Genomic DNA, 25697 nt, shown 5'->3' on the forward strand with positions numbered 1-25697 from the left:
ATGCGATTAGGTAGCTAATTTCCTAAGTTAGTTTCCCCACCATTTCACCCATCACAGCTACATTACTACAAAGCCTCTGCACCGAAAAAATCTAAACTTAACACCGAAAGACTAAAGGGAAGGTTTTTACACCGAACAAGGAGAGATAATGAAGCAAAACACTGCTCGGTAGCAAACATAGATGGAGAAAAACTCACAAAGCAGATGCTATACTCCACCAAATTCCACACTTTGGAGGCTTTAATGTCATTAGGCAGTAGTAAAACTCATGAAAGGATTCCTTCCCATTTACTGTATCTCCTACAACAGTAGGTACATGTCTTGGAGTTGATGACAACATCAAATTCCTCCTAAATTGTTAAGCAACTACAAGGTTCACAGTACTGAGGGCCCAAGATTTCACACTCAGTGAGCTGCAAAATAAGTGGACACATGCACGCTTCTCATTTGCTTCTAGTCAGGCCTAATGTGAAGAGATGCTTTCCCAGCAATATTAAAGCAACATTAAAGAAGATTTGACATCATTGCTTCCCAAGAAGATTAAAGGCCCTCCAAGAAGAGCTGAGAAGTTCTTTGGGGCTCCTTCTGGGGTGATCCAGTTTGAATAAGCACAACACAGGGCGGACTGTTTTTCTAGAAAAGACGAACAATGAAACGTATCTCCCTCCCCCGGGATGGGAAATTATCGCACTTCAGTAAGGTTTTCCTGGTATCAATGTGCATTCGTGCTGCACCACCTCATTTCGTTGCTGTGAATGTGCAGAAACAATGCAAGGGGGCTGTAAGGGACAGAGAGCTTTGCATGACCCCAGCTGGGGAATGAGGACAGGGAGGACCCACTCAGATTTTTGCCTAAACGAAGGGTCTAGCCACACGGACAGCATTTCAGGGCGACAGCCAAAGCTGTCAGCGCCGTTTTCTTTTGGTGCACAATAGTCTCCTCTAGTTGTTTCTCAAGCGACACAAAGAAATGAATTTCGTTACCTCCAATGGGCTGGGAACCACCAGCCTCGTCCCGCTTTTAGCGTACCCAAATACGGCGAGCGCTTGGGTTAGGCCCTGTATTTTGCAAAAATGCTCAACAGCTCGGGGATTTTGCGAGATGAAATGAGATGAAGTGCCCTGCTCAGAGACGTAAATGCGGGACCCCGTGCTGCCGGAGAGCAGGTGGCAGTGCCAGGCACGGGGCGTGCAGAAGAGAAGGAACAGAGCCGGGATGGCAACCATCTCCCCGGGACTACCAGGGGCCACCGCCTGACCCCCTGCTCCATCAGCGGCCTGAACAGACTCTAAGGGACACAAACAGGGCTTAATGGCAAAACCAGCCTGCGACTGGCAGGTATAACATCAGTCGTAATGTGCGGTTGTGTTATCTTGGCTGTTGAGCTCAAACAGAACTCACTATGGGATGAGTTAGTGATCAGCATGGTGAAAAAAAAAAAACCAAGAAGAGACACATGGCGATGCTAAAAGCATACGTGTGTGCTGCAGACTGTCTAACACAGCGCCGCAAGCGTTTTCATTGGGCTCTAGACACATACCCACAGATTAGAGAAAAACAGCGACTATGAATGTCCAACAGCCAAAGGCCAAGTTATTGTTACGTTTAAATCAAACAAACATCTTTGGCGCAGGGTATTTCATGACAGTTACATATCATTGTCGGGCAGGGACAAGAAGGGCTCAAGTCTAAGTGAAATCAGAATTATTATTCTCCGGGGAATAGAAAATAACTTCTCTTTGGATTTGTTTGTATACATGTCATTCAGGGTATGGCGTATTTACTCTCCAGCCAAGGCACGGTGACAGCAGAGACGTGTTAAGTTGCGATGAGGAGACTCCAGCAGAACTCAGAAGCCTGTTTGGTTCCTGGTCTAGTGCCTCAGCTCCCACCCGCAGCCCAGGCTCGATACGCCTTCCCAACCCCAGAGATATTTTTTATAATCTAAGGGCCTCCCAAACTTTGCATCAAGGATGGCACGAACGAAAAGGGGGAGCAAGATAAGGCTGAATGTTTGGTAGACATAGGAGAGAAATTCTCAATAAGAAAACATCTCCCTTAAACGAATTCTTCGTCCTCCTTAGCGGAGAGCCGCCAGTAGATGTATCGCCACAACCAGAGAGTAAAGCAGAGCTCTGGACCGAAACAAGGACTGCAACTCACCCAGGTAGTTGTCATCCTCTGGTTTCCCTGAGTAACTGTGCTGACGCACGTCAATGTTAGTTGCACCAGCTGGGATGCGGACCACAACGTTATAGCCTAGAAAAGATTTAACAGAAAGTCAAGGCTATTACACAGACATTTCATTTGCTTTTTACGGGGGGAAGGGAAATGAGCAAAATTACCTCACATTACACAAGCCGATACTTTTCATTTAGGGATAGCACAAATAGTTATAAAATGCGATGTGCTATAGCTAGAAGGATTTTGCATTTTACATCAGTGTTTTTGTAGATTAAGTGTGGTAATGGCTTTTATAGACCCGCATTTTTCACTGTAAAGTTTTTAGCAACAGATTCTTACCATAATGCACCGTGTTAAATGTGCCTGCAATAGTTTTGCATGAAGAATTATCCCCACCACAAACACCACATTTATCTCTTCTTGCTTTTGAATTCAGCACATGATCGCATCCAGCTTGCTTTAAGAGAAAAATTGAAAAAAAAACTAGATTGAACAAATACAGACTAGAACAGCATTTACAAACCTCCCAATTAAGGCACACAAAAGCTTTGTATGCAAAAGGCTGCTGTGAGACAAATTGTTTTGCTTCCCCACATTTTTCCGCCGATTTCCAGTGCGGACATCCCACACCATTTTCAAACAAACGGCTTTTTTTACAAAGCGAGAATCAGAACTGCCGTTTGCACCAGGCGATGCCTCCCCTAGAGAAAATTCTTGCATCCGTTGTTCCCATAGAGAAAAATGTAAAAAATAAATCATGAATGGAAATGTAAAGTGCTCTGAGGTCTGAGCGGGAAGAACTGGGGCAGAGCATAGAAGGAAGCATCATTTGGGTTCAGGCTCAGATCTCCTCAGCCCTCAGTAACGAAGGGCAGATGTAGGAACATCCTCCAAGCACGGTTCTTCTGCAGACCCGGAGGTTGCCCCCAAGCGAAGAGGGCGCACCAATGACCAGGTGAACTATCCCACCATGCAAAACTGCAGTCACCCTCAAGAAAAAGAAGGAAAAAATACTGACCCGGCAAAGGCCCTGCACGCAGATGTCGTTCGTGTCGGGGCCGCAGGGCGTCCCGTCGATGACACGGTCCCGCAGCTGGTAATACGCCGTATTTCCTGCCACCCGGCAGAACAACTTGCAGCGATCCTTCATCAGGACTGGGGATGGGAGGGAGAGAAACCAAGAAGCGTGTTATCCCAACGCCCTCACCCTGAGGCGGTGATGCAGGAGGCATGACATGCATCTTCCCCCCGCCGGCCCCGCCGCCCTCCCTGCCACTTACTGCCGCTGTATTTGGGAACCCAGCGCACGTTCGTGGGCAGCCCGTTGATGTTAAAGTGCTTCCCGTCGAAGTCGGCACACTGCTCGTCACGGAAATCCTTCTTCAGCTTCGAGCAGGGTTCGGTGTTGCAGGATTTAAACTTCATGCGACGACCCACGCAGTATTTCCCACCGTTTTTAGGCCTGCAGAAACAAGAAAGGGAAGCCGGTTGGGATCGGACTGGAAATGAGATGCAATTGCAGTTCTGTGACCTGTTCAGCCCAGTTGGTGTTTGCAACACCATTTTGATGGCTCTGTCTACGTCTATGCATGTCTTCATTAATATCGCAGGCTGACAAGCAGGAAAGTTTATGCAGGTGTCTAATAAAAAAAAAAACAAAACAACATATATGTGATGCTAAAAAGGGATGAAAAAGGGAATATTTGCTCTCTGATGAATGCAGCCGTAGCGAGAGAAACCAGAGAGGAAGAGCAACATCTTCCTCCTCACCTGAGGATTTAGTTTCGCACCGAGGGATCCCAAACGGGGGGACGATCCCTCCACAACCCCATCGGTCCTATGGATTTGTGGCTGAGAGTTTGCACCTGATCTAGTGGGTTGCAAACAACCAAACACCACGGCAGAAAGGAGAAAGGGCTTCCCTGCAGAGGCTGAAAGGCCAGGCAGCACTTAGTCCTTCAGGATTTCTAGCTCAAAATGGCAGAAATGGTAATGCAAGACACTTTTAAACAACTTTATCTCCATGTATTTCAGAAAGCACTGAAGATGGCCAATAAATACTTTACTCCCATTTTATAGTAGGATGACTCTGGTATAAACTGGAGAGAGCGATATCATCCAAGCCACACAAAAGCCAGCAGATAAGCCTAGGAGAAATTGTCATTTTGAATTTCCCAACTCCCAGATTCAGGGCTGTAGTCATAAACCTATTTTTGTCCTCGTGTGCAGACGGAGCCTTTGCCAGATAACAGCTCGCTTTGGGGACCGAAAAAGCCTCTCCCCCTCCAGCCGCTGTCAGCAGCGGTGCCGGAGCGAGCTGCGTGTGGACGGCATCGGAGGAGCCCAGCAGAAGGCACTTTTCTGGTGAGGACTCATTTTCAGCTATGGTAATGCTGCGAGGAAAAGTACCCCTGGGATACAAGCTATCCTATTTACTGTCTGGTCAATGGACATTTCTTCTAGGAACTCGAGTAAGATTTCATCTGCCCGTCTATGTGCAGCTTTCTATGTGTATAATGAATTGTAATAATAAAAGAAAAAATGATGCATCATGTTTTAAATATTCCAAAAAAACCCACTGTCTGTCTCCTGAAACTTCAAATGAAATTGGGAGGGCATGGTGGAGGCTTGTATAAGCTACCTCCATTAGTGATACAAGAGGCTCAACATGAGCCGTGAGTGTGCACTAGCAGCCCAGAAAGCCAATCGTGGCCTGGGCTGCATGAGAAGCGTGGCCAGCAGGTCGAGGGAGGTGATTCTCCCCCTCTACTCCACTCTCGTGAGACCCCACCTGGAGTACCGCGTCCAATTCTGGAGCCCCTATTGCAAGAGAGATATGGATGTGATGGAACGTGTCCAGAGAAGGGCCACGAGGATGATCAGAGGGCTGGAGCACCTCTCCTATGAGGACAGACTGACAGAGTTGGGGTTGTTCTGTCTGGAGAAAAGAAGGGTCAGAGGAGACCTCATAGTGGCCTACCAGTATCTTAAGGGGGCCTACAAGAAAGCTGGGGAGGGACTTTTTAGGATGTTGGGTAATGGTAGGACTAGAGGGAATGGATCAAAACTAGAGATGGGTCGATTCAGACTGGACGTTAGGAAGAAGTTCTTCACCATGAGGGTGGTGAGACACTGGAACAGGTTGCCCAGAGAGGTGCTGGAAGCCCCGTCCCTGGAGGTGTTCAAGGCCAGGCTGGACGGGGCTCTGAGCAACCTGATCTGGTGGGAGGTGTCCCTGCCCAGGGCAGGGGGGTTGGAACTGGATGATCTTTAAGGTCCCTTCCAGCCTTAACAATTCTATGATTCTATGATTAATATGCCTAATAAAAACTGCAGCTTTGCTTTTCCCTGATGTTACAGAAGGGAAGATATTGCAAATCTGGATGAAACGTTGGCAGGGTCAACTTGCGTGAAGCTGTAGTTATCCAAAAAGGAAGAATTATACCAACTGGGACCTGCACTGAGGGGGGATGAAGTTAACACGCATCCCAGCCAACAGCATGGGAAAGCCTCCACCGGCGGAGGTCAGCCCCAGCCTCTCCCTTTAACAGACCATTTCAGAGGAGTCAGCAGAGGGCAAGAGCATCCTTAGTGGCCAGAGCCACCACATCCTGACCACGTCATGCAGGGGCATGTGTAAAGAGGTACAGAGTGGCCCTCAAAGCTCAAGATGATGGTCTGTGCTCAGCTCCAGCCTCTGGTGCAAAATAACTTCTAAACCTACATTTTTTACCCAACCCCTGAACAAAATAAAAGCCTGCGCTAGCAAGAAGTGCAGATCAGAAGAGCAACATGCTGGGCGCTGAAGCCCTGGCACCCAGACCTCCTGCCTTTCAGGGCTTCCCTTCAGGATCGGCTCTGCCTTGCCCCAGGACCAGATGCCCATCGGTGCCCTAGGGATGCTGGCAGAGCGCATGTTCCCATTGAGTCTCCTCAGGAAGGAAGCCACTTTGCATACTTGGAGACCCACCAAATGTGAACCAACGAGTGATAAATAGGAACCACCCCTGTCCTTAGCACGGAGATGCCTGCATGGGTATGAGGGTCTCTACACGCAGTGAGTCAACAAGTTCCTACAGCTGAACACAATTTTTTTAGCCTCTCTGTGCATCAACCCACCCAGGAAGCCCAGCAGTGCCTTTTCTCCCACAAACAACAATTCTTCACTCTTATGTTTTGAAAACTATTTGTGACTCAAGTAGCAGAACTCCTGTGTCACAGAGGAACAGAGCAGCTTGCACTTGCCAAAAGATTACCTGCAAAGCAAGGAGGGACAGGGAGACTTCCCACCACCCCACCAGGGATTCGCACAGGTTTGACAGAAGGATTTGCCTCCTCCACCAGCTGCGAGCGAGGTGCAGAGCACCGCCAGCAGCTCCACACACAGGATTTGTCCTGCCAGCATCCTCTCCTCATCGAGATACGCACTGCCATGGTGCAGAGCCTGCAAGTCCTACCTTGAGTGCCGAGGGGTACGATTTGTCTTTAGGCACCGCCCGGAGCAGTAGCTGGTAACATCAGCTCTACCTGCTCCGAGGGCAGCTCTCACATGCCATCTGGAAACTAAACGCGTGTCACTTGCAAAGGGTTCTGGTGCTTGCAATTAAGCAAGTACCAGTGATAAATTAAAAAGCCCAAGCAACCGCACAGCGCCCAGTGCAGATTCCTGTTTACAGACTGATTTTACACCAGTTCCTAGTGGAACAAGCCTAAACCTGGTTTCCACTGACCTAGCCTATTCTCCACTTTGGTACGAAAACCAACTTGAATTAATTTAACTGATTACGCTTGGGACCACTCCAGAGCTGATCCAGAGCAGCAGCCCCTGCAGACGCACCCTGGACTCCTCCTGCCTCGCAGGCACAACGGGGATTTCTGGGGGTTTCCCACCGCCAGAGCCCTTCCCGCAGACGATTCCCACGTGGGCACATTATCTACCTTCAGCTACAAAGGGACATCTCGACTGTCTTATCTTACTACGCAGCACGTGGGGAAACTTAGCCGAGGCAGCAGCACACTCCAGACCTCAGTGCGCCCGAATCAGCCACAGGGGAGTTAACAGAATTCACCGTTTTCATTGGGAAAGCATTTATATCGCAGCAGGGCTGTTGCAATTTCACAAAGGCTCTAAATTACGGAAACCTCTAACAGGGCATTTCTTTAAAAAAAAAAAAAAAAAAAAAAGGCAATTACAAGATTTTTACGGTAACCACATATTGGTTCCAATATAAATCAGTTTAATTCAAATGAGACTTTCAAGTATTAAGTTAGTTATGGAGAACATGGCAGGAGCCTTTTCTTTTTAAGGGTATATCTAACAAAATCCAAAGATCTCAAGCTACAGTACAGTTTCCTTTTCTCTAGACGTGACCCGTGAGATTGAGATGACGTTGAACACATGGACACACCACAAACTGAAGGATGCTAAAACTTGCCATCGCGTTGCAAACTGTCAGCTTGGTAACTGCGGCAGTAAACCTCCCTGCAGCCAGCGTTTGGGGCTGAAGCACACTCGCACTCGTGACATTTCAAAACAGTCCCAAACCACCCTGACAGTTTTAGGGTGTTTTTAAACCAGCATTGCTTTTCGCAGAGTCTGAGTAAACAGAAAGAGCTGACCCCGAAAAATAAGTCAGCCTCATACAACATCGATTTTCAGTGTCACGAAGAAATACGGGATACTTCACACTACGTAATATTTCTATGGATAATCATCAACAATGTAGTGCAGAGGCAGAAGGGAATGCAGTGCACGCGTAGAAACCTCCTTGCTCTCTCAATTTCCCTTCTCTCTGAATCATCTATTTGATCAACTAATGGCCGGTGTGGACCCGCTTTCAATCGAGCGTAATGCCCCTTACAAGCTCCTGTGCACACCCCGGCTTCGCGGCATCCCTCCCGGCATGTCAGGAATGCCCAGGACACAGCGGACAGGCCTGGGGAACAGCGGGGTCCCATCCCCAACAGGTCTTAAATATACAACGCTTAACGCATCACCTGCGATTACTAACCTCGAACGCTTGCAGACCGTAAGGCAGCGCCCAACTCTCAGCGGTCCAGGAGCACCGGGTACGGGCATCTCGCTGAGAATTGCTGGTTTTGGGGGTGCTTTGCATGTGCTCAGCCCCATGCTGCTGTGCCCGGGGGCACGCAGGCTGCCACAGCGAAAAGACCCTGGAGACCACCTGCGGGGCACGTGTGCTCATCTGCACGTCTGCCTGCGTGTCTGTGCTCACCCAGAGACTGCAGAAAAAAAAAAATCTGTGAAGCTGTAGCGTGCACAGAGCAGTGTGAGATCTCCTTTGCAGCATCCCGGGAAGCCCTGGGACCTGGAATCGTGCTGCCAGTGGCCAGCACGGTTATCTATAGATGTGTTTACGTGTCAAGCTCAGACAGCTTTCAGCACAGGTGGGTACTCTTGCGATGGACGAAAATGTAGATGTGATCTGACTCGCATCCAGAGATAACACTGCCCCATCCAGAAAGCCATTCCTGAAAATAAGGCTCCTGGTATCGACATCTTATGAAATATGCCTTTTCCCCCATAATTCTGCAGCTGTGCCTTGCTTTGAAAAGCAGGGCTTGCACCACAGACCCTCTACGTGACGCACCGCAGCCGTGGGCTTTGTCTGTACCAGCCGGCCTCAAATTCCCAAGTGGGCAATCTCGATGGGAAGGGTCTGGTCTGGTTAGCTAATACATTCCTCCAGTCTATGTCAAAACGCAGTCTGCCGCCATCTCAGAGGCTTACAGCTTCCTACAGCCCTGCAAGATACTCGTCCATGTAGGTGTCAGAGCACACTACAAACCGAGGCAGGAGCTGCAGCCTTATTTTCTGTACCGTGGTGGAAGGGGTTCGTTTTCAATGCCCGATTTAACACAATATTTTACTAGCGTGCAAGATACCACCCCAGATCTTCACGCACAACAAAAAAAAATAATCTTAGATAAGCTAAGCTGTCTTTGAATATAAAAGATTTAATGAAAACTATTTCAGACGTTACTCCAGGTATCTGAGTTGGTGTTGCTGCCTTCTATGACAGAGGAGAAACAGAGACTACACCTATTCTGTATATTTTTGAAGTACTTTGAAAAGCGGGAGAGGCAGGAGAGTACCCAGTGGCATCTCATCCACTCGCATTGTCTCAGCAGCCCCACGATAACAGGGGACAGAGATGGTGGGAGCCCACGCTACGATGTCAAATTATGGGGACAAAACAACAGAACCGGTGTAAAGCTCTGTGGATGGTGCTAGGACAGACGACTCCCTGTGGAGACTTCATGAGGGGCTGGAGAAGAGGCCAGTACCAGCGACACAGCTCACAAAAGGGGGCCTGGAAAATAACCCCCATTAACGATAAACACAGGGGATTTCATGGGCAGCTTGGTGCCTAGTGTATTTAGGTGCTTTTGCAAATCCCAGACAAAGAAACATGCCTCACAAAACACCAAGATACCAAACACAAGCTATAAGAGAAGATGGAATTTAAAATCCCTTGACTAGCCTTTAGGATAAAGGAGATTTTTTTATCACAAGAAGCTATCAGTCCAAACAGATGCCTCTCCAGAAGATGGGAATACTTCTCTCTGACAGCTTCCAAAGGTTCAGCAGCATAGTTATTTTTGCGTGCAGAAAGATGTTTTATTTTTGCGTCTCCATGGCTACTGGAAGACCACCTGGCACGTGCTGACTCAGCACAGTGAGACGAGAACTCTGCGCTTGTGCGTTTCTCAGCATCGTTTTAATTAACGTGCTGGTGTCCGACTGCCTTAGCCTCAACCCTTCTCTTCTGACACTTGCCCAGCCGTATTGAGCCAGCCTCTCTTGTCACTTCACCACCGACGCTGCAGGTACAAGCTCTCCCCCACCTCATTAGCAGTGATGAAACTGTCACTGGGGCATCACTAACGGCAATTTCCTTGGCAATGAGCCGTCCAACACCAACGATGAGGAAGCGGAACAAGCCTACTCAATGCTTTTAAGACCCCTTAGTCCAAGGAGCTCCGCAGACCCCTCTCCATGTCTCCATCCCAAATAAAAGCCTGGAAAGCATCCTGCCCCCTCCTCCTTGCTCTTGTGGGCTGAAAGGAGGCAGTTAAACAGAAACCAGCACAGTTCACAATTTACGTAAACAGCCTGTTTTCATACCAGTTGCTCAACCTATTACTAATATTTTGCCAGCCACACACATTCATCTCCTTAAAGCCCACGGCAAAAATTCCCTGCCATTTCAAAGGGTGCAGGATTTTGCATTCCAGGCTGACGGCAAACATTTCTGAGTGCAGCTTTTTAATGGGGCACAGATTTCTGCTGAGGTTTGGCTAGTCTGCACCAGCTGACATGTAACTGTATAAAGGATCAGCTGCAAAACCAGCCAAAAGCTGCAAAACCAGCCAAAGCAGGAGTATAATGGTAGAAAACTGTATAAAGGATTTGGCCTGTAGGAACAGCTGCAAAAGCAGTCAAATCAGGGCTAAAGTGGTGAAAAATGGAGAAAAACATGGCTCCTTCCCTTCTCCCTCCTTTCTGATCCACCGATTTGGAGGAAGAAAAACACCTTTGGAAGTGGGACCCCAACTGTGCCTCCCCAGGAAACCAGGGGGCAATGAACCCACGCGGCTATTAGCATTTTCCTTCTCTCTCTGTTGAAGGGATCCCATTTTATTGCATTTTACCCACACACCAAACCTGTGACCAGCTCCTCCTGGGTTCCTGTGCTGCTTCATCCATGCCAGACAAAGCCACCGGTCCCCAGGGCAAAGCCACCGGTCCCCGGAGCACACAGGGGCTGCGGACAGCCGAAGGGGATTTCAGCCCATTTGGGCAACCCAGACGCTTTTCCCTGTTTCACCCACCGGCACGTCACCCTCCGTGCACTTACTCGGGCCTGTTGCACTCTCGTATCGCCGTCTTTATGCCGCCGCCGCAGGTTCTCGAGCAGCTCCCGAAAGGGCTCCAGGTCCCCCAGGCTCCGTCTATCACTGGCGCCTCTCGCTCTTTGGGCACGCACATCCCAAACCGGCAGTGCTGCACGCGAAGGAGAGAGACGGGAAAGGTGGGTTTGCGTTGCTTTGGCACGACGAGCCGACCGCCAGCCTGCATGCCAAGACTCAGGCTTACTTATTTCTCAGCCACTCACGAAACGCAGCAAGGATTTTGCAATCGGATAAAACTGAACTTCTTTACTTTTTGTCTGTCACCCCCATATTTATTTTTTTTTCTTTTTGCACCCTTAAATGAAGAAGCAAAGGCAAGCTGCGGAGTCCACGGGAGCGATTTCTGGGAAAGATGACCAAGGACAACAGCAACCACCGAATATCCCCTGTTTACTGGTGCCGAACAGCACGGCAATGCTCGCGGCACTGGCTTTTCAAAAAGCTACTTATCTGATTTCCTGGAGAGCAGCAGGAACCGCATCGTGCCAGAGACAGACAGCAGGGAAAAACACCAGGGAAAAAACTCAAACCTCCCCACAGCTGTACAATGCCTCTGAACAGAAGAGGGAAAGGGAACTTCCAAAACCAAAGGGCAAATGAAATAGAAAAATTAATTCCTCAATCCAAAGTAATTTTTTTTTTTTTTTTTTTCACTCAGCCACAACACGGGACTCGCCAAGGCCTGGCCTACACTTTTGTTTTCCGGCTGTAACTCTTGTTTTCTTTTGTTTGGAAAACTGGTTTAAATTATCTTGGCAAGCCCCCGTCCCCCATTTTTATGGTATGAACTGTGTGTCCCTTTAGAGACTTCCAGAGAGGTGAGATCTAGGGGACAGTCACCTTCTGGCCCCACCAGATGGAAAAGTGTCCCCCAGACCCATGAGAGCAGGGCTTCCCTCCCGCTGAAACTCGCTAAAGCAGGTCTAAACCCAGAGACGTGCTCATGTGCTAGCAGATGCCTAAATCTTCGCAATTATAGGAAGCCCAAACATTGCTGATTGCTCACAGATTAGAAGAGGTTACAGACTTAAAGAAGAAAACACGTAGGGCATCATTAAATTATTCCCTTGCAATATTTATCTGCACCAGATGCTGTTCAGGCAGGGAAACACCTGACAATACTTATGGGAACGGGGTTGAATTTACTGATGTACCACGTTTTTCTAGCCCTTTCACTAATAGCAAACAAGGTTGTTATCAAGATACACCCACCATAAGCTCACCCCCCTTTTTAGACATCCTTATGAACCACCTTGGAGAAAGAAATCTGGGAAAACAGAGCAAAACCAAGCTATCATGGGGGTTGTGCATCCAGCCCATAAGACACTGGCTCTGCAGCACGTTTAACACCTTTTTCCCACAACGGCCGGCTTGTGGCATTGCTTTAATGATGAATAAAGCTGATCCCGGGTGCATTTGCCTAGGGGCATGGTGGCGGTTCAGCAGGGCAGCTGAACAACGCGTAACTTGGGGTCCTAAATGTGGTGTTTGCTCAGAGATGAGCATGGTCTCCAGGCTGCGACGTGCCCTGGATTTGCTCTCCTCTCAAGATTTGATTTCCCAGCTAGAAACCGGCTGGAAAATATCTGCTACGGTAAGGGTCAAGAATAAAATAAGCTGAAATGCCTGTTTCTTTACTGCAGGACAAACCCTTATGACACACAACTCCACCTGGCATTTAGAGGGTTGAAAAACTGCAGGATGGGGTCCCTTATGCCAGTCCCGTACAGGGACAAAGAGGTCCAACAGCTACCATTAATGTAAAAGAATATATAACACCAATCCAACAGCGCTGTCCCGGTGGAGAACTTCTCACAGCGATGTTGATGCTCACAGTCTAACCACAGTCATGCTCGGCACCACTGACCCTTTGAAGATGACAGAATAGCTAACCAGTGAATGCACACAGCTAACAGACCCTGACATGACCTATATGTCTCCCATCCGATGGTTGAGAATTAACCAGGAAATCGCCTACATCCCTTGATTTTATTAAAAACTGGGGGTTGATGGTAAAGCAAAGGGGGAATAAAAAAAAAAACAAACAAAAAAAACCAAAAAAAAGAGCAGCTGTTTTAAATAAACAGCAAGATTATCTTATGGAAACGCAATGGTGTTTCTTGGAACCACACTGTGAATAGTCTGGCTGCGCAACCTTCGTGCCTTTTGTATTTTAAAAATAATTTCTCTGTTGCGTTACAACAGCAAAAGCTAAAAAGCCTGCCAGGGTTCTCTTTCCTATGAGCTCACAGATCAGAGAACGAAGAGAATAAAAGAGTTTTTGTCTGGAGCAAGTTCAAAATAACTCAGACACAGAGTTGAGCAGGAGAGCAATGGCAAGGACGGGAGACGCTACAACAGACTTTCCTTTCCTTTGTCTTGCCACTGGAGTCCCAGATAATTCACCAAATCCAGCTCCCATCCTCGGGCTGACTTCAGCTGAATAGATTAGCAGGGGGCAGACAAGTGCTGTGAAGCTTCATGCATGCATAACATATACGCTACCTGCTGCCATACGGCAGGAGACAGAAATGATTACTATTCCTCTACTCTTTCTACCATTCTTTAAACAACCCTGAAAACCGCAAGAGAGAGAGGCCCAAGTTTACGACTCTCTCGATTTTCTTCCAGTGATTTACTTCCTCCCGACCACGCGCTGGTGCTGTGAAACACTGTAAAGCATCACGACTGGTGCTCACCCAGCAACGGCCAAACTCTGGGCTGGGCTTATTACTTGATTTAGCGATATCAAATTCGGTGTCCTCACATGCGAAATATGCATAAGCTAATACTCCCACGTTGGTTTAGTGTCCTTGATTTAAGAATAAATATAGAGCCCGGTTAAATCTACATGCCAGTAATTTTAGCTAGCTGATTTTTCTTAGCGATTCAGGCTCCCTCATTTCCAAAGATATCTCCATAAAAAACGGCATGGTATTTTCTCCGTCTGCCAACCCGTTTATCACGGGCTTTAAACGCACAGACTTGAGGCAAGGCATCAGTCAGCAAGCAGCAGTTTGACGGGGCTCTTGGCCACTGCCGAGTACCAAAATAGTGATTTATTCCAGTGAAAAGCGCTCCAGACTCGCACCTCAGCACTTCACAAGCCCAAGTAAACACTGAGGAGATGAGAGTTTATGATGATCCAAACCTTAAGCTTAACCTAGACCGACACACAAATACAAGAATTACTCTGTGAAGCCTTTTTGTGAGAATACATTCAAATGCCTGAACACGAGCGCACTGCATTAGCTTTTCTTAAGAGCCCATCTGCTCTCAGCTGAGAAGTTCAGGTCACACTTGTCCAGTTTGTCTAAACTTGTCAAATTGGCTAAATTTGTGGCCTCAAATGTTTTTGCTTACACGGTCCTTATTAAGAGCCATGCAGCTGGACACTGCCTCTTGGATGACATGGTAACTCTGAGGAGGTGCTAATCTGCTCCACTGCAGTTGTTTGCACATCACTCTGGCCATAGCCAAGGGTAACGGCAGGTTTGTCGGAACAAAATTGCAGCCCCCATTTTTTTGGATTCCGAGAAAATAGTTATTTCTGAGTTTCCAGCAGTGAGCAGACCCCAAGCTCACAAACAGAGATGTTGAAGACAAAAGGTCTCAAGTCAAGGGGGCTCCACAGATGCCTAAACTTTATCCCGAGCCTCAAAAAAGGCAAGTTCTTACATAAAAATGTTAAATATCAGTGCACCGCTGGCTCCAAAGAGTAGCACAGGAATAGGATTTCCAACCATTCTCAACAATAAAGACAAACGTGTTGACTGTGCTTTTCCCTAAGAAAGGAAGGCAAATTGATACATTATGCCCATTGTCTTCAAGGAAATCAGTCAAGCGCCACTGAACAATTGACTTTTCAGGCACACGCAACAAAAGATTAATTACCAAGCCTTTATAGATAATAATACCTAAAATAGCACCCAGATATTTTTATTAAAATATGTTTGAAAGACTATAAATTTAAATGTTGACTCTTTCTAAAGAACACTTTAACTGTTGATCATTAATAGCCAGAAAAGCAAATTTTTAAGCTATACCTTGGAGAATAACATCACACTTTTTTTTTTCACTAGATGTAGATGGAGAATATTTTTGTTCAGACAAAAATCATGAAAACTAGTTAGCATTTTTCTTCGAAAGCTTCAGTATCTCAATTAAAAAAAAATTAAAAAAACAATCCTCCTAACTATTTTTCTCCAGATCTGGACAACTAAAACCTAAATACTTACTCTAGAAAGCACAATGCTAGCTGGAAACTAACATTGCACATGGAAATTGAAAGTTTTTATGAATTACTGCCAAAACTGTTCCATACAGAAAATGTCAACCAGTTCTATATTTTACTCTGAAGTTGTCAAGATGAGAAGCCAGTTGGCAAGTTTATATTACACAAAATTACTAATTGCTCACATCACATAGGAAGTGTCTAATAATAAAGTCTAGGGAAGCTTTGCAAAGGTTTTGCTCCTTTTGCTCAAGAGTTCACTCAAGGCCATTAATTTAAAAAGAGAAGTACTCCAGAAAGAATACCTGTTTTAAAACAACGTTATGCCAAGGAGCTGATTTTAATCGCGTTATCTGGCATAGAGCTGACCCATGCATGCCAGGCTTAAAACACACAGAGCTGTTTTGGGCTTCCACCCTCGCAGTCAGAAGCTTTGCCCCACACAACTGGCATTGGGATAGGATGATTTTGACTGATATGCTTAGCCCGAGCCCTGGGAAACACAGCTACAAGGCAGGAACCACCAGGTATTACAGACCTTTCCAGGCTCACATTCTGTCCCATCAGCCCAAGGTGTGTGTTGGGTACGACATCCCTTGTGCGCGCCATCAATGTTAATACACCAAAGTCGCCGACACTGCATCTGCTTAAGTTATTGAAAATATCAAAATATTAAATAAATACATGCCATATGCCTTACCAGATAGATGATCCTTTATGAAATTATCCCCCTAGGATTTAGCTCACAAGCTTGACAACAATTTGATGGCTTGTGAGCCTCCCATTCGTCCAGCCCCAGGAGACCTTATTTTGCCTTGGCAACACCAGGAAAACCAAGGTGTGGAATTTCACTTACCATATACGGGCACACTTGAGATCCAGGTCCAAAAATTAGCTCACATTGTTTGTTGACATCATAAATCAGCCCTGGGAGCTGCTGAGGCAACGTGTAAGTTCTTGATGAAGGTTCATCTAGCAAACACTCTCCATAACCAGTGCTACAACGCAAAGCGGAGAAACGGTGTTAAACAGGAGGTGATGCCACTAGAACCCATTGGTGTTTACCTGAGCCAGCCTTGGGCCAGACGTGCACCACGTGCCATATTTAACAAGCACTACAGCAGCTACTGCAGACTCAAGCACAGGAGGGTGCATCACCCATTCACCACCACCCCCGTGCCGTGCTAGCGACCGTCCACCACCGTGCACTCAGCTACCCTGGCAAAAGCTTTTCTGAGCATGCACAACCTGCTTTTAGTTGCTGAAGCAGCACTGGGGTATATTTAGAAAGAAAATCATTGATGAGCAGAAGCGGGGGACTGAGCTTCTGGATTTGCCAGGACACCATTGCGTCTCTCGTTCTGCTCCCCATCACAACACGTGGGAAGGCGTCACGGCAAAATGGGTGATCACTGTGCATCAAACTGACCCACGGGCTCCTGGAAGAGTGTTCCCACCATGGACTAGTGCCAGGGCTTTATCTTGACCTGTGGAGCAGAAAGGCAGTTCGATCTGCCTCCTAAAACACGGCTCCGTATCTGGGCCACAGGGCTTGGAAAACTCACTCTTCAGGTTCAGAGGAGAACACGCATTCCTTAAAAGCGATATCCATGGGGGAAGACTTATTCTTCCCCATAGAGCGGCCGGTCCTTGCCAGCTTATCACGAGGCTGAACTGGCAGGGACTGGATGCCAGGGGTGCATTCCTGCTCTATGCAAAGGATGCGTGCACACACAAATCCCTCCAATTTCCTCCAAATGCTGCGCACTAGGATTTCAGATTAACTGATGAACCCCACGGGATGCATGCACGTGTAAAAACAGCCTAACACATGCATACGCAAGGCCTTACTCCAGAAATTCAGTGATGTATTTCCTACTGCATTTTGACCACATCCAGGGATTGGTGTAGAAGTTCAGTGTTGGCGCCATGACGTGCTGTTGATTTTTACCTCCGTCTTCTTTGCATTTATGATTGTCGTCGTGTGGCATGTTAAACCTAAGAGAAACACAACAGCAAAAAGTACAGTCGGTTAAGCGGCAAATGTCAAGTATCCAGCATAGCAAGAGCAACAGTGCGAACCAAATGTAAGCAAACCCAAGAATTTTTCCTAGATATGCTACTGACAGATACTACAGATGAGAAGTATTAATATGCACATATTCCTAAGTGTCAACAAGCATTGCTCAAACTGGGTTCCTAGCACTTGTCTGCAAAAAGCTACGCGGCACCCTGCTAAGCTGTCCACACCATGACTGCATTTATTTAGCCAGACAAGTCCTTGAGGGAGCCTGGAGCAAGATGCAACTTTGGCTGTAGTTTCCTTTTCAGCTGAGGGTCACGATCCTGCAGGCAGGCTGGTGTCCGGCCCCACCTTCCTAAAAATGGCAAGTTCTCTGGAATTGAGCCAAAGAGCCAAGTTTCTGAAGGAGATGAATGACCTGAGCCCACCAACCACCGGTGCCCGAAGTCCCTTCGTGCACGCCAGTAGCACCCTAACGCTGGCTGCAAAATGTCTTCCAACGCAGTTGAATACCTTGGGCCACGCTGATCCTTCATGCTGTTGCCCAAATAGGGCTGCAGCGGGGACAAGACTTGGCTCCTGCGTATTATGTGGCAGGTTTACAAAACGCCACCAAGCATCAACATCAGCGGAAACCCAGGCGAAGTTTGCAGCACGTGACACATTGAAGAATGCGGCAAATACGCTAACGGAGACAGAATGGCTTAAAGCGCTTGGCCGTTTGAAGTGGAGAAGGGGAAATGACCCGGTGTGATCCTGTGTTCGAAGGCTGGGGAGTTTATATCCCGTTAAGGTTACCTCCAATGAACCACCTTTTCACTCGGCTGCCTGTAAAAGAGCAAAGAGGTGGCTCCTGCTCGGGATCTCCTCTCACCCCTCCGGCAGCTCTGGGGCAGCATTAGTGAAGGAATTAGCCACACGTTAGGTGTGGGGAACGCCAAACCTTTGGGGGCTCTCTCTCAGGAAATCTTATTTAAACAAATACTACTGTGGTTAAAAATAGACCGTCTCAGCCAGCTCTCTGTGCAGAAAAAGGGAGTTTTTGAGAGATGTGTTCCCATGCTCTCACCCATCCCACACCTACAGACCTCCATTGCAAAACAGGTGTGAGGTGGTTTGGGACTGAGCTGGCTGGTGAATAAAGGACTGTGTGATCTAAGGTGATTTTTCTCACTACCACTCTGGAAAAAAGTCAAAATCAGTTAAAAGAAGTTTCTACTGGAGGGGGTGCATCTTGAATGACAGCATCTCTTCTGGGGACGTCCATCAGCATGAGATTTTCCTTTGGGAAACGGTTCAGGAGGTGGGTCGGGCTCACTTACATGTCCCGATCACCTGCCAGACACCCTGGGTAAATTCCTTCCTTTGGTAGCACCATGCATGGCGCTGGGACGAGCTGTGGCAGCCTGAGGACCTGCTCTTGGAGGAGACTTCAGTCTCAAAGGCCAGGTAAGATGTGCCCATGCCCCTTGCTCTGGTCCTCCCCGAGGCACCCAGCCCCAGCCAAAAACCTGGCTAGTCCCAGCGGCTTGGCCAAGACATCACAGCTGCTGGGGCAGATCCTGCTGACACCCACACGTAGAGGCGAGAAGATGCAATAATAAGGGACATTTTGTTAGCTCTCCTCCCCTGGTTAGGTGCTGCTTGGGGTACGCTCTGTCACTCATCCTCCACAAAATGCGGGTCTGCTGGTTTTACTGCTCTCAGATGGGCTCTGGAGCACCCCACCGCCTCCCAGCATCACACCACAGCCTAATCTTCCCTGGTGGTGCATCTTCTGCACAAGTATATTTATCTCTTCTCAAATAATTAGGCTCAGCAGGTACCAAGCCTAGGCTGGCTGGCAAGCCCTAGTTAGCATAAATCTTGGGCTATTTAAATGTAAATGTATTTACATAAAACATACACATGGCCAAGTTCATGTGCTATTGTGAAAGCAGTGCTCAGTCCGTTATCTTCACTAATGGAACAGCTCCTGTATGGGTCACAGACTGTGCCCAGCTCTGCCAGACCTAGGAGAGAACAAAGAGGTTTATGATAGAAAAAGAAATATTGCCCACGGTTCAGCACAGTCAACTAACATTGTCACTACAAAAAAAAGTTATTAAAAGACAAAGAAAAGGTTTTCCTTACCCAGAGTATCACATTTGTCGTGCGCTCTACAAATATCCTGTCTGAAAGCAGAACAGACCTGACACATTAATTTTTCAATGCAGCAGTGTGTTAAGGTACAAGCACAATAACAACAACATCCAAAAGCAATTCTTGGTCCTCCACCAGACGTTCTCACGCTGGCTGGCCACACCGTCCAGTCGGGGTCTGAACCAACTCCCTGCCGTAGTCAAGAGTTTTTCATCTTATGTTGAACCCATGGGCAGGCCTTGGAGAGTCCTGAACCTCTCAAAGTCATCTACCGGCATGGTGGAAACATTATCCCGGATCTGCTCACAGTTACACTGCTCCCACAATTGCAAATGTCATTACAGCCACATCAAAAGCCGAACATTTCCCGTAGTTGCGTACATCCCACGCTCACAGCCTCTGACACGCGACTCGCTACAGCTCTTATGAGAATATTCACCATACCTGGTAACAAGCACGGCTGTATCGTGTTGAAGGTGACTTCCTTCAGGGTGGTTCTGGGATTGCTGCCACTGGCAAAAGTTTTTTAATGTTGTCTGGGCATTGTAAGATATTGCAGGACCATCCTAATAAGCAACAGACGGAAAGCAGGTATTTTAATCATTCATTGCAATGCTCGCTACAAATGCCAACGTCAAACAGAAGGAGAAGAAAACCACTTCCATTACCTGTTCATTATGTATCACGACCAATTTCACAATAACAATATTAATTAAATTTCCAATGCTTGGGTCTTTGTAGATAGAAGCCACCTGTTTCAAAAAGAAATACTCAGAATTAGTGCTAACATTGAAGGAAAAAACCAATAAGACAATACACGCATGTTTTCCATTTTGCAACTGTTTCTCCTGAGCCGCTCTTCTGCCCCACTCAGCGCTCTGATGCTACTTGGAGAGACCTCCTGCCAGTAGTGCAATTTTAGAATGAAATAAACCTGCTGGAGTCACAGAAAACCACCATTTGCTTTTGCTGTAACACACATTTCACCAAATTACGGGACGATTCTGCTCTGAGATACAATGACCACCGACCAAGACTGTCAAAAGCAACTTGTTCTCTTAAGTGCCTCATTTTGCCATGGACGTTTTTAGACCTGCACTTCTACCCTCGAATAGGGTGAAGCCCCTCCAGTGACACAACTACGCCGAATACTCACTTCCGGACACTAGGCATCTACAGAGCTGCCTGTTTGTTGACTACACTACTGCATCCTAATACCAGTAGCTACTAAAATGCTTGTCCTCAGCCTGGAAAGCCAACCCTAGCACTACGCTAAGGATGAAGGTGACCATAGGCTCCTTCTCCTTGCAACAGCAGGGAAAGCCGTGCAACTGCAAAACCTACTAGCATCAGCCCCTTGGAAGGCACAGTCCCCAAAGCACCTTTTAAATTCAGCTGCTATTTCACATGGGCCTAAATAAAAAGAAGAGTACAGCGTGTGGAGTAAAGGAGCAGCGACGCTTCATGTGCTGCTTGGGGTTTGAAAAGCTGGATGGGAGAGGTGTGGGAAGGGTTATGGGAAATGTGATGGGTCTGGGAAGAAGACGGCTCCAACCGATGCTCCCCAGCTAAGTTTTACCAACATTATCTCCATGACTGGCCAAGGCAAAATGATGGTATCACATAAGAACACAACAGAAAAGGAGACTCTGTGACCGCTAGACAATGATCCATGGATGAATCTACTCCCCGTAGTTGAATACTCACTATTGACATCAACGTTAAGACATAGTGCTGTAGATTAGCTCCATGGTAGGCGACCATCCTGCTGTCAGCCACCACCATCACCTCCACAAACCGAGGGTAGGAGAGAAACCGCTTTGTTCTTCTGTGGCTCTTCTTTTCACTCATGTTCCCCGTCTTGTTGCTATCTGCAGAAAATGAATTCACTTCCAGGCTGTGTTTCAACATCTCCATGTCAGATAACAAGCTGCTTTCTGCCCACTGTCTTCTCCAGTGTTTCCGCTTGTTCTTTTTGTGACTGTGTTCGTGATCTGTGATTAAAAAGCAGAGAAAAAACGTAAAGTACGTTCTGGAGTGAATAGAGTTAACACCATATGCACGTTATGTCAAAATAACGATCTACTTCAACCAAGAGTTATAAGCAGGCTTGTTCCAAACAGCTAAGCAAACCAGGACTATGTGGAAGCCCGCCATGTAAACCAACATCTAAGGCTTTCCTTAATTTTTAAAGTAATGTTTTGGAATCCAACGGCACTTAAGGGCGGACATTCACGTAAAGGCTTTCCTGCAGCAGGGCCATCTCCTTGCCCGCGCAGGAGGGACGGAGCCGGGGCTGCAGTTCAGTTTAACTCCGTCTGAGCCCCGTGATGGTAATTAGCCACCGCAGCAGCAGCGTGAGGATTCTGGGCACGTCCAAGGTGGCCAGGAAACCACAGGAAACAAAGGTCCAAATCCTGTATTTCTAACTCAGGCATGAAGGACGGCAGGATTTGGCCTTCATAGCGAAGCAATTATATATGATTTATTTCTGTCTCTAACAATAACATGGCTGGGCTTCAATTCCCCCCCTCCCTTTATTATTCTGTGCTACGGGAATGGTAAAGGTCATCTAATAGCAACAGCTGCCACTGGCTAAAGAATAGAATTCAGGAAGTTTCACATATACTGCTTTTGATATTCAATTAGGCCAAACATAAAAGCAGCCTGAAAATATACTCCATGCTGATACAAAGACGACAAAGTGAAGTGGGAGAACAGGCAAATAAAACATATGGAACGTGTACAATTAAGATTTACCATCTGATTAGTATGTAATTATAGCATTATTTAAGTGTAAGAGCAAAATCAGTCTTATTTGATGCCACTTAATTTTTAATCAGTTCATCATAGGAAGAAGCTAATTGAATGCGATTCATCCATGAGAGACTGTTCGCTTCTGCATTTAATATAAAGCCAGATCTGAACTACTCATCTAAGACTCCAGGCTACAACCCTCACGCTCTTTGTAGCTTTAGTTTAATTTCGTCATGGTGGTGAAAAATATCATGTTTCCTTATCTGACCTACTGAGTAGGTTAGAGGAAGCATAATATTAGGGAACAAAGGAATATTCAATGCTCAAACAAGATTGAAATGATAGGAAACTTCTTAGCTATTTTTCCTGTGTAGTTTCCTCTTAGGTTATTTTGTAATAATTTCAAAAAAAAAAAAAACCAAAACAGAATACATTTTCTAATATCAAGACAGGCAAAGGGGGTTGGTCAGCTTCTACACATCTGAAAAATGCTATCTTTTTGCCCTACGTGTAAATAGGCAATAGAATATTTAAAGAATTAAACTCTGTTTACTCTGCCCTACCTAAGCCCTATGAATTCCCCTTTCTTGATATAGTCCAGACCACCTTAATACAGCAGAGACTCCGCAGTTATTTGAGTAAGAATTCGAGAAAGCCAATGGCATTTGTGGTTATAATTGGATTGCCCTAGTTCCTCTGCACTAATCAATGCCCTTGTGTTGGCAAGGTTGTGCTCTCACGCTGGCACGGCTTCGTGGGCAACTGTGACATTATCCCGACTCCTTCAGTGCCGATCAGCCCGGGAAGCCAACTATGCATACAAATAACCTAAAGGTGAGAGGAAGACCAGCCGGAGGAGAAAGTGCAAACCTCAGCCCTTCAGCCAGTTCCCCTCCTCTCTGCACCTTCAGCCAGTCACTTAAATTTCCTTTTTAAATAGCTAACTTCCAGAAGAAGCAGGTGTTCACAAGGAAAAACGCATTAAGGATGGGGAGATGCTCGACAGGGCTTGAGCGAGGCTGAAGGCAAGGCTGCAGAGCGAAGGCAGAGCTCTGCGCCATCCACCGCCACGGCTCTGCAAAGCCCCAAACAGGACCACGGGGCTCTCAGGCATCTTCTCTTTCAGCCAGCCTCACAGAGGGAGGTTAGATGGCAGGAGGAGGCGGCAATGCAAAGGATTCTCTGAAGAAGCACCTGTTATACAGAAGATGTTGAAAAGTTGCTAATCACATTCCTCTGGCTTGCACTGAAATCCTGCAGCTAGTGTTGTCACATGCTTAAAAGCAAATTCCACCCAAAAACCAGTGGAGTCCACATGAAATGCCAGGTCTGGTTCAGAGAGCCCCGACCTGACCCACCACGCAGGGGTACCAGAGCCCAGCACGGCCAGGTACACCCAGCACACAGGAAAAACTACCTTCCTTTCTACTGCAGAGATCTGGCACAGCGTCACAGAATCATTTAGGTTGGAAAAGACCCTTAAGATCATCAAATCCAATCATTAACCTAACACCGCCAAGGGCACAGTATCGGCGTACTTCCCCCATCCAGCACACAAATCAAGACAGTCAAATCATCCCTTCAAAACCCAACATATTTTTTTCCGGGTGTGAAGTCACTCCAACACTTACTGCATGCTATTTGGACAAGCTGCGTATAGTATGTTTGCCAGCCTAGTTACTGTGAAACCAAGCACGTGAGAGTGGGGATGCATCGCGTGTAAAGCCAGTCCTGGACTTTGATAGTAGTGAACTGTTATCTTCACCCATCGTTCTGGCATATAACTACACTCAGAGGTGGTGCACATGCACCTGTAAAAAATTAAACACTAATGGCAGTGCCCTGCTCTCAACCCATCCATAAAACCCCCACCAGCGTTAATGGGAGTCGCGCACAGGCACTGCCAGTACTCCGTGTGCCTGATGCTGTTGATATCTCGCTTGCTCCGTTACAATGGACGCAACAGAAATGCTCCGACTGAATGGTGCAGGATGCTGATATTTAATCGAGCAGAAGGGAAAAATCTCTTACGTTACACAAGAAAACGGAAATTTTACAGCAACAGCTTCCTACTGCCACACACAACGCCAAAAAAGGGTCTGATATTTTTCCACCTGGTTTTGCGTTTTTCTTTTTTTTTTTTTTCCTATTGTGTTAATATGTTAACAGAAATCAGTAAGGAAAATGGTTTGCTTGGCAAGCTCTCAGTCTTTGCAAATGACCTGAAAAACATCTACCTACACATGGCAGTAATTGGATAGGTTTAAGTAACAAAACATTTTCTTTAATTTGCAGAAAAAAAAACAACAAACGCCAATGAATAGACAAACACTTTCAAACCACGCAAACTCCAGATCAATAATTCAAATACTAGGTGAGCCTATGCACTGATTCAACAGTTAATATTAATTTAAGAGGTGGCTAAAAGGCTGCTGGAATAACGTCCATTTTACTGATTGCTTTACTAAGACAGTCTCTGGTGTGTGCGCTGTCTTTAGACAGACCTGGAGGTGTATGTTGATTTTTTTCCGCTTGGTTTCTTCTTTGTTATGTGGGACTTAAAAAGGAGACCCAACCCCGTGACCGGGATATTCCTTCCTGATGGCATCTTCCCACCCGTGCCATTTATTTTTGCTTGCACAAGAAGCCTCAGCCCAGAGCCCACTGAGCTGATTTATGGATGATTCCTGCCGATTAATGGACTTTTGGATCTGTCCCAAGGGAGAGAGCAGGGGAGACTCAGGCCCTACACGAGCACTTTGCCTGCATGAAAGGGTGACAGGGCAGAGGAGCCAGGGACTGCTTTTGAAATAGTAGCTATTGTTATGCTAAAACCAGAAATTAAAAGAAAGAGTGATCGCTTATCCCAACAGTTCTAATCCTTTCCATTTCTCCATTAACTTGTCCTTGGAATAGAAGGCAATTTGTACAATTAAATAAGACGTGTGACAATGCAAGCAGTTCCAGTTCAGCTCCAAGTTCATGAGAGCTCACATAGCAGGAGGAAAAAAAAAAAGGTAAAAAAAAAAAGTAAAAGAGAGAGAGCAAGAGAGGAGAAAAAATAATCATTTCTTGAGATAGCAAGAGTGACAACCTCTCCTTGCTAGAAAAGGGGCACGATCCTTTCAAACCGACTTACTATTGTATGTTTTCTGAGTGTGTGACCTAGGATTTTTAACACAAAATTTGCTCCTCAGTGGTTGGCCCATAACATTCCTAGACCTGCTCTGATCCAGCTGCGCAGATGATAAAACTATCATTTGGAAGTTAACAATTTATTGCACACCTCCATAAAAGCAGATCAAGATGCAGCTGAGCTCCCTCCAGGCAGGCAGCCGGCGCAGGACCTGCCTCCCTCGACTCAAGCAGGAGCCATGGCAGCAATCCCTGCCCAAACGGTTCGGTACAAGCTCTGGCTA

General features: G+C 46.7%; 1 protein-coding gene across 5 annotated transcripts in view; it reads right to left on the reverse strand.

Moving 5' to 3' along the window:
- The window catches only part of ADAMTS9 (ADAM metallopeptidase with thrombospondin type 1 motif 9), an 87387-nt gene that overhangs the window by 49919 nt on the left and 11771 nt on the right, over positions 1-25697 (reverse strand). For 4 of the 5 annotated variants that reach the window (XR_008468683.1, XM_054216095.1, XM_054216098.1 and 1 more), the window contains 13 exons: positions 21229-21515; positions 20190-20273; positions 19966-20087; positions 19513-19553; positions 19286-19391; positions 17208-17354; positions 16213-16354; positions 15895-16002; positions 11068-11213; positions 3466-3647; positions 3204-3340; positions 2525-2642; positions 2165-2260 (listed from right to left, as the gene is read on the reverse strand). Coding sequence is in view for 4 of the 5 variants with exons in the window: in XM_054216095.1 (XP_054072070.1) it covers positions 2165-2260; positions 2525-2642; positions 3204-3340; positions 3466-3647; positions 11068-11213; positions 15895-16002; positions 16213-16354; positions 17208-17354; positions 19286-19391; positions 19513-19553; positions 19966-20087; positions 20190-20273; positions 21229-21515 (1716 nt within the window). In the remaining variant the exon portion in view is untranslated. The remainder of the gene's footprint in view (positions 1-2164; positions 2261-2524; positions 2643-3203; positions 3341-3465; positions 3648-11067; positions 11214-15894; positions 16003-16212; positions 16355-17207; positions 17355-19285; positions 19392-19512; positions 19554-19965; positions 20088-20189; positions 20274-21228; positions 21516-25697) is intronic. The other variant, XM_054216096.1, reaches the window with a different exon arrangement.

The sequence above is a fragment of the Rissa tridactyla genome, chromosome 10 (assembly GCF_028500815.1).
Source record: "Rissa tridactyla isolate bRisTri1 chromosome 10, bRisTri1.patW.cur.20221130, whole genome shotgun sequence".
Taxonomy (NCBI): domain Eukaryota; kingdom Metazoa; phylum Chordata; class Aves; order Charadriiformes; family Laridae; genus Rissa; species Rissa tridactyla.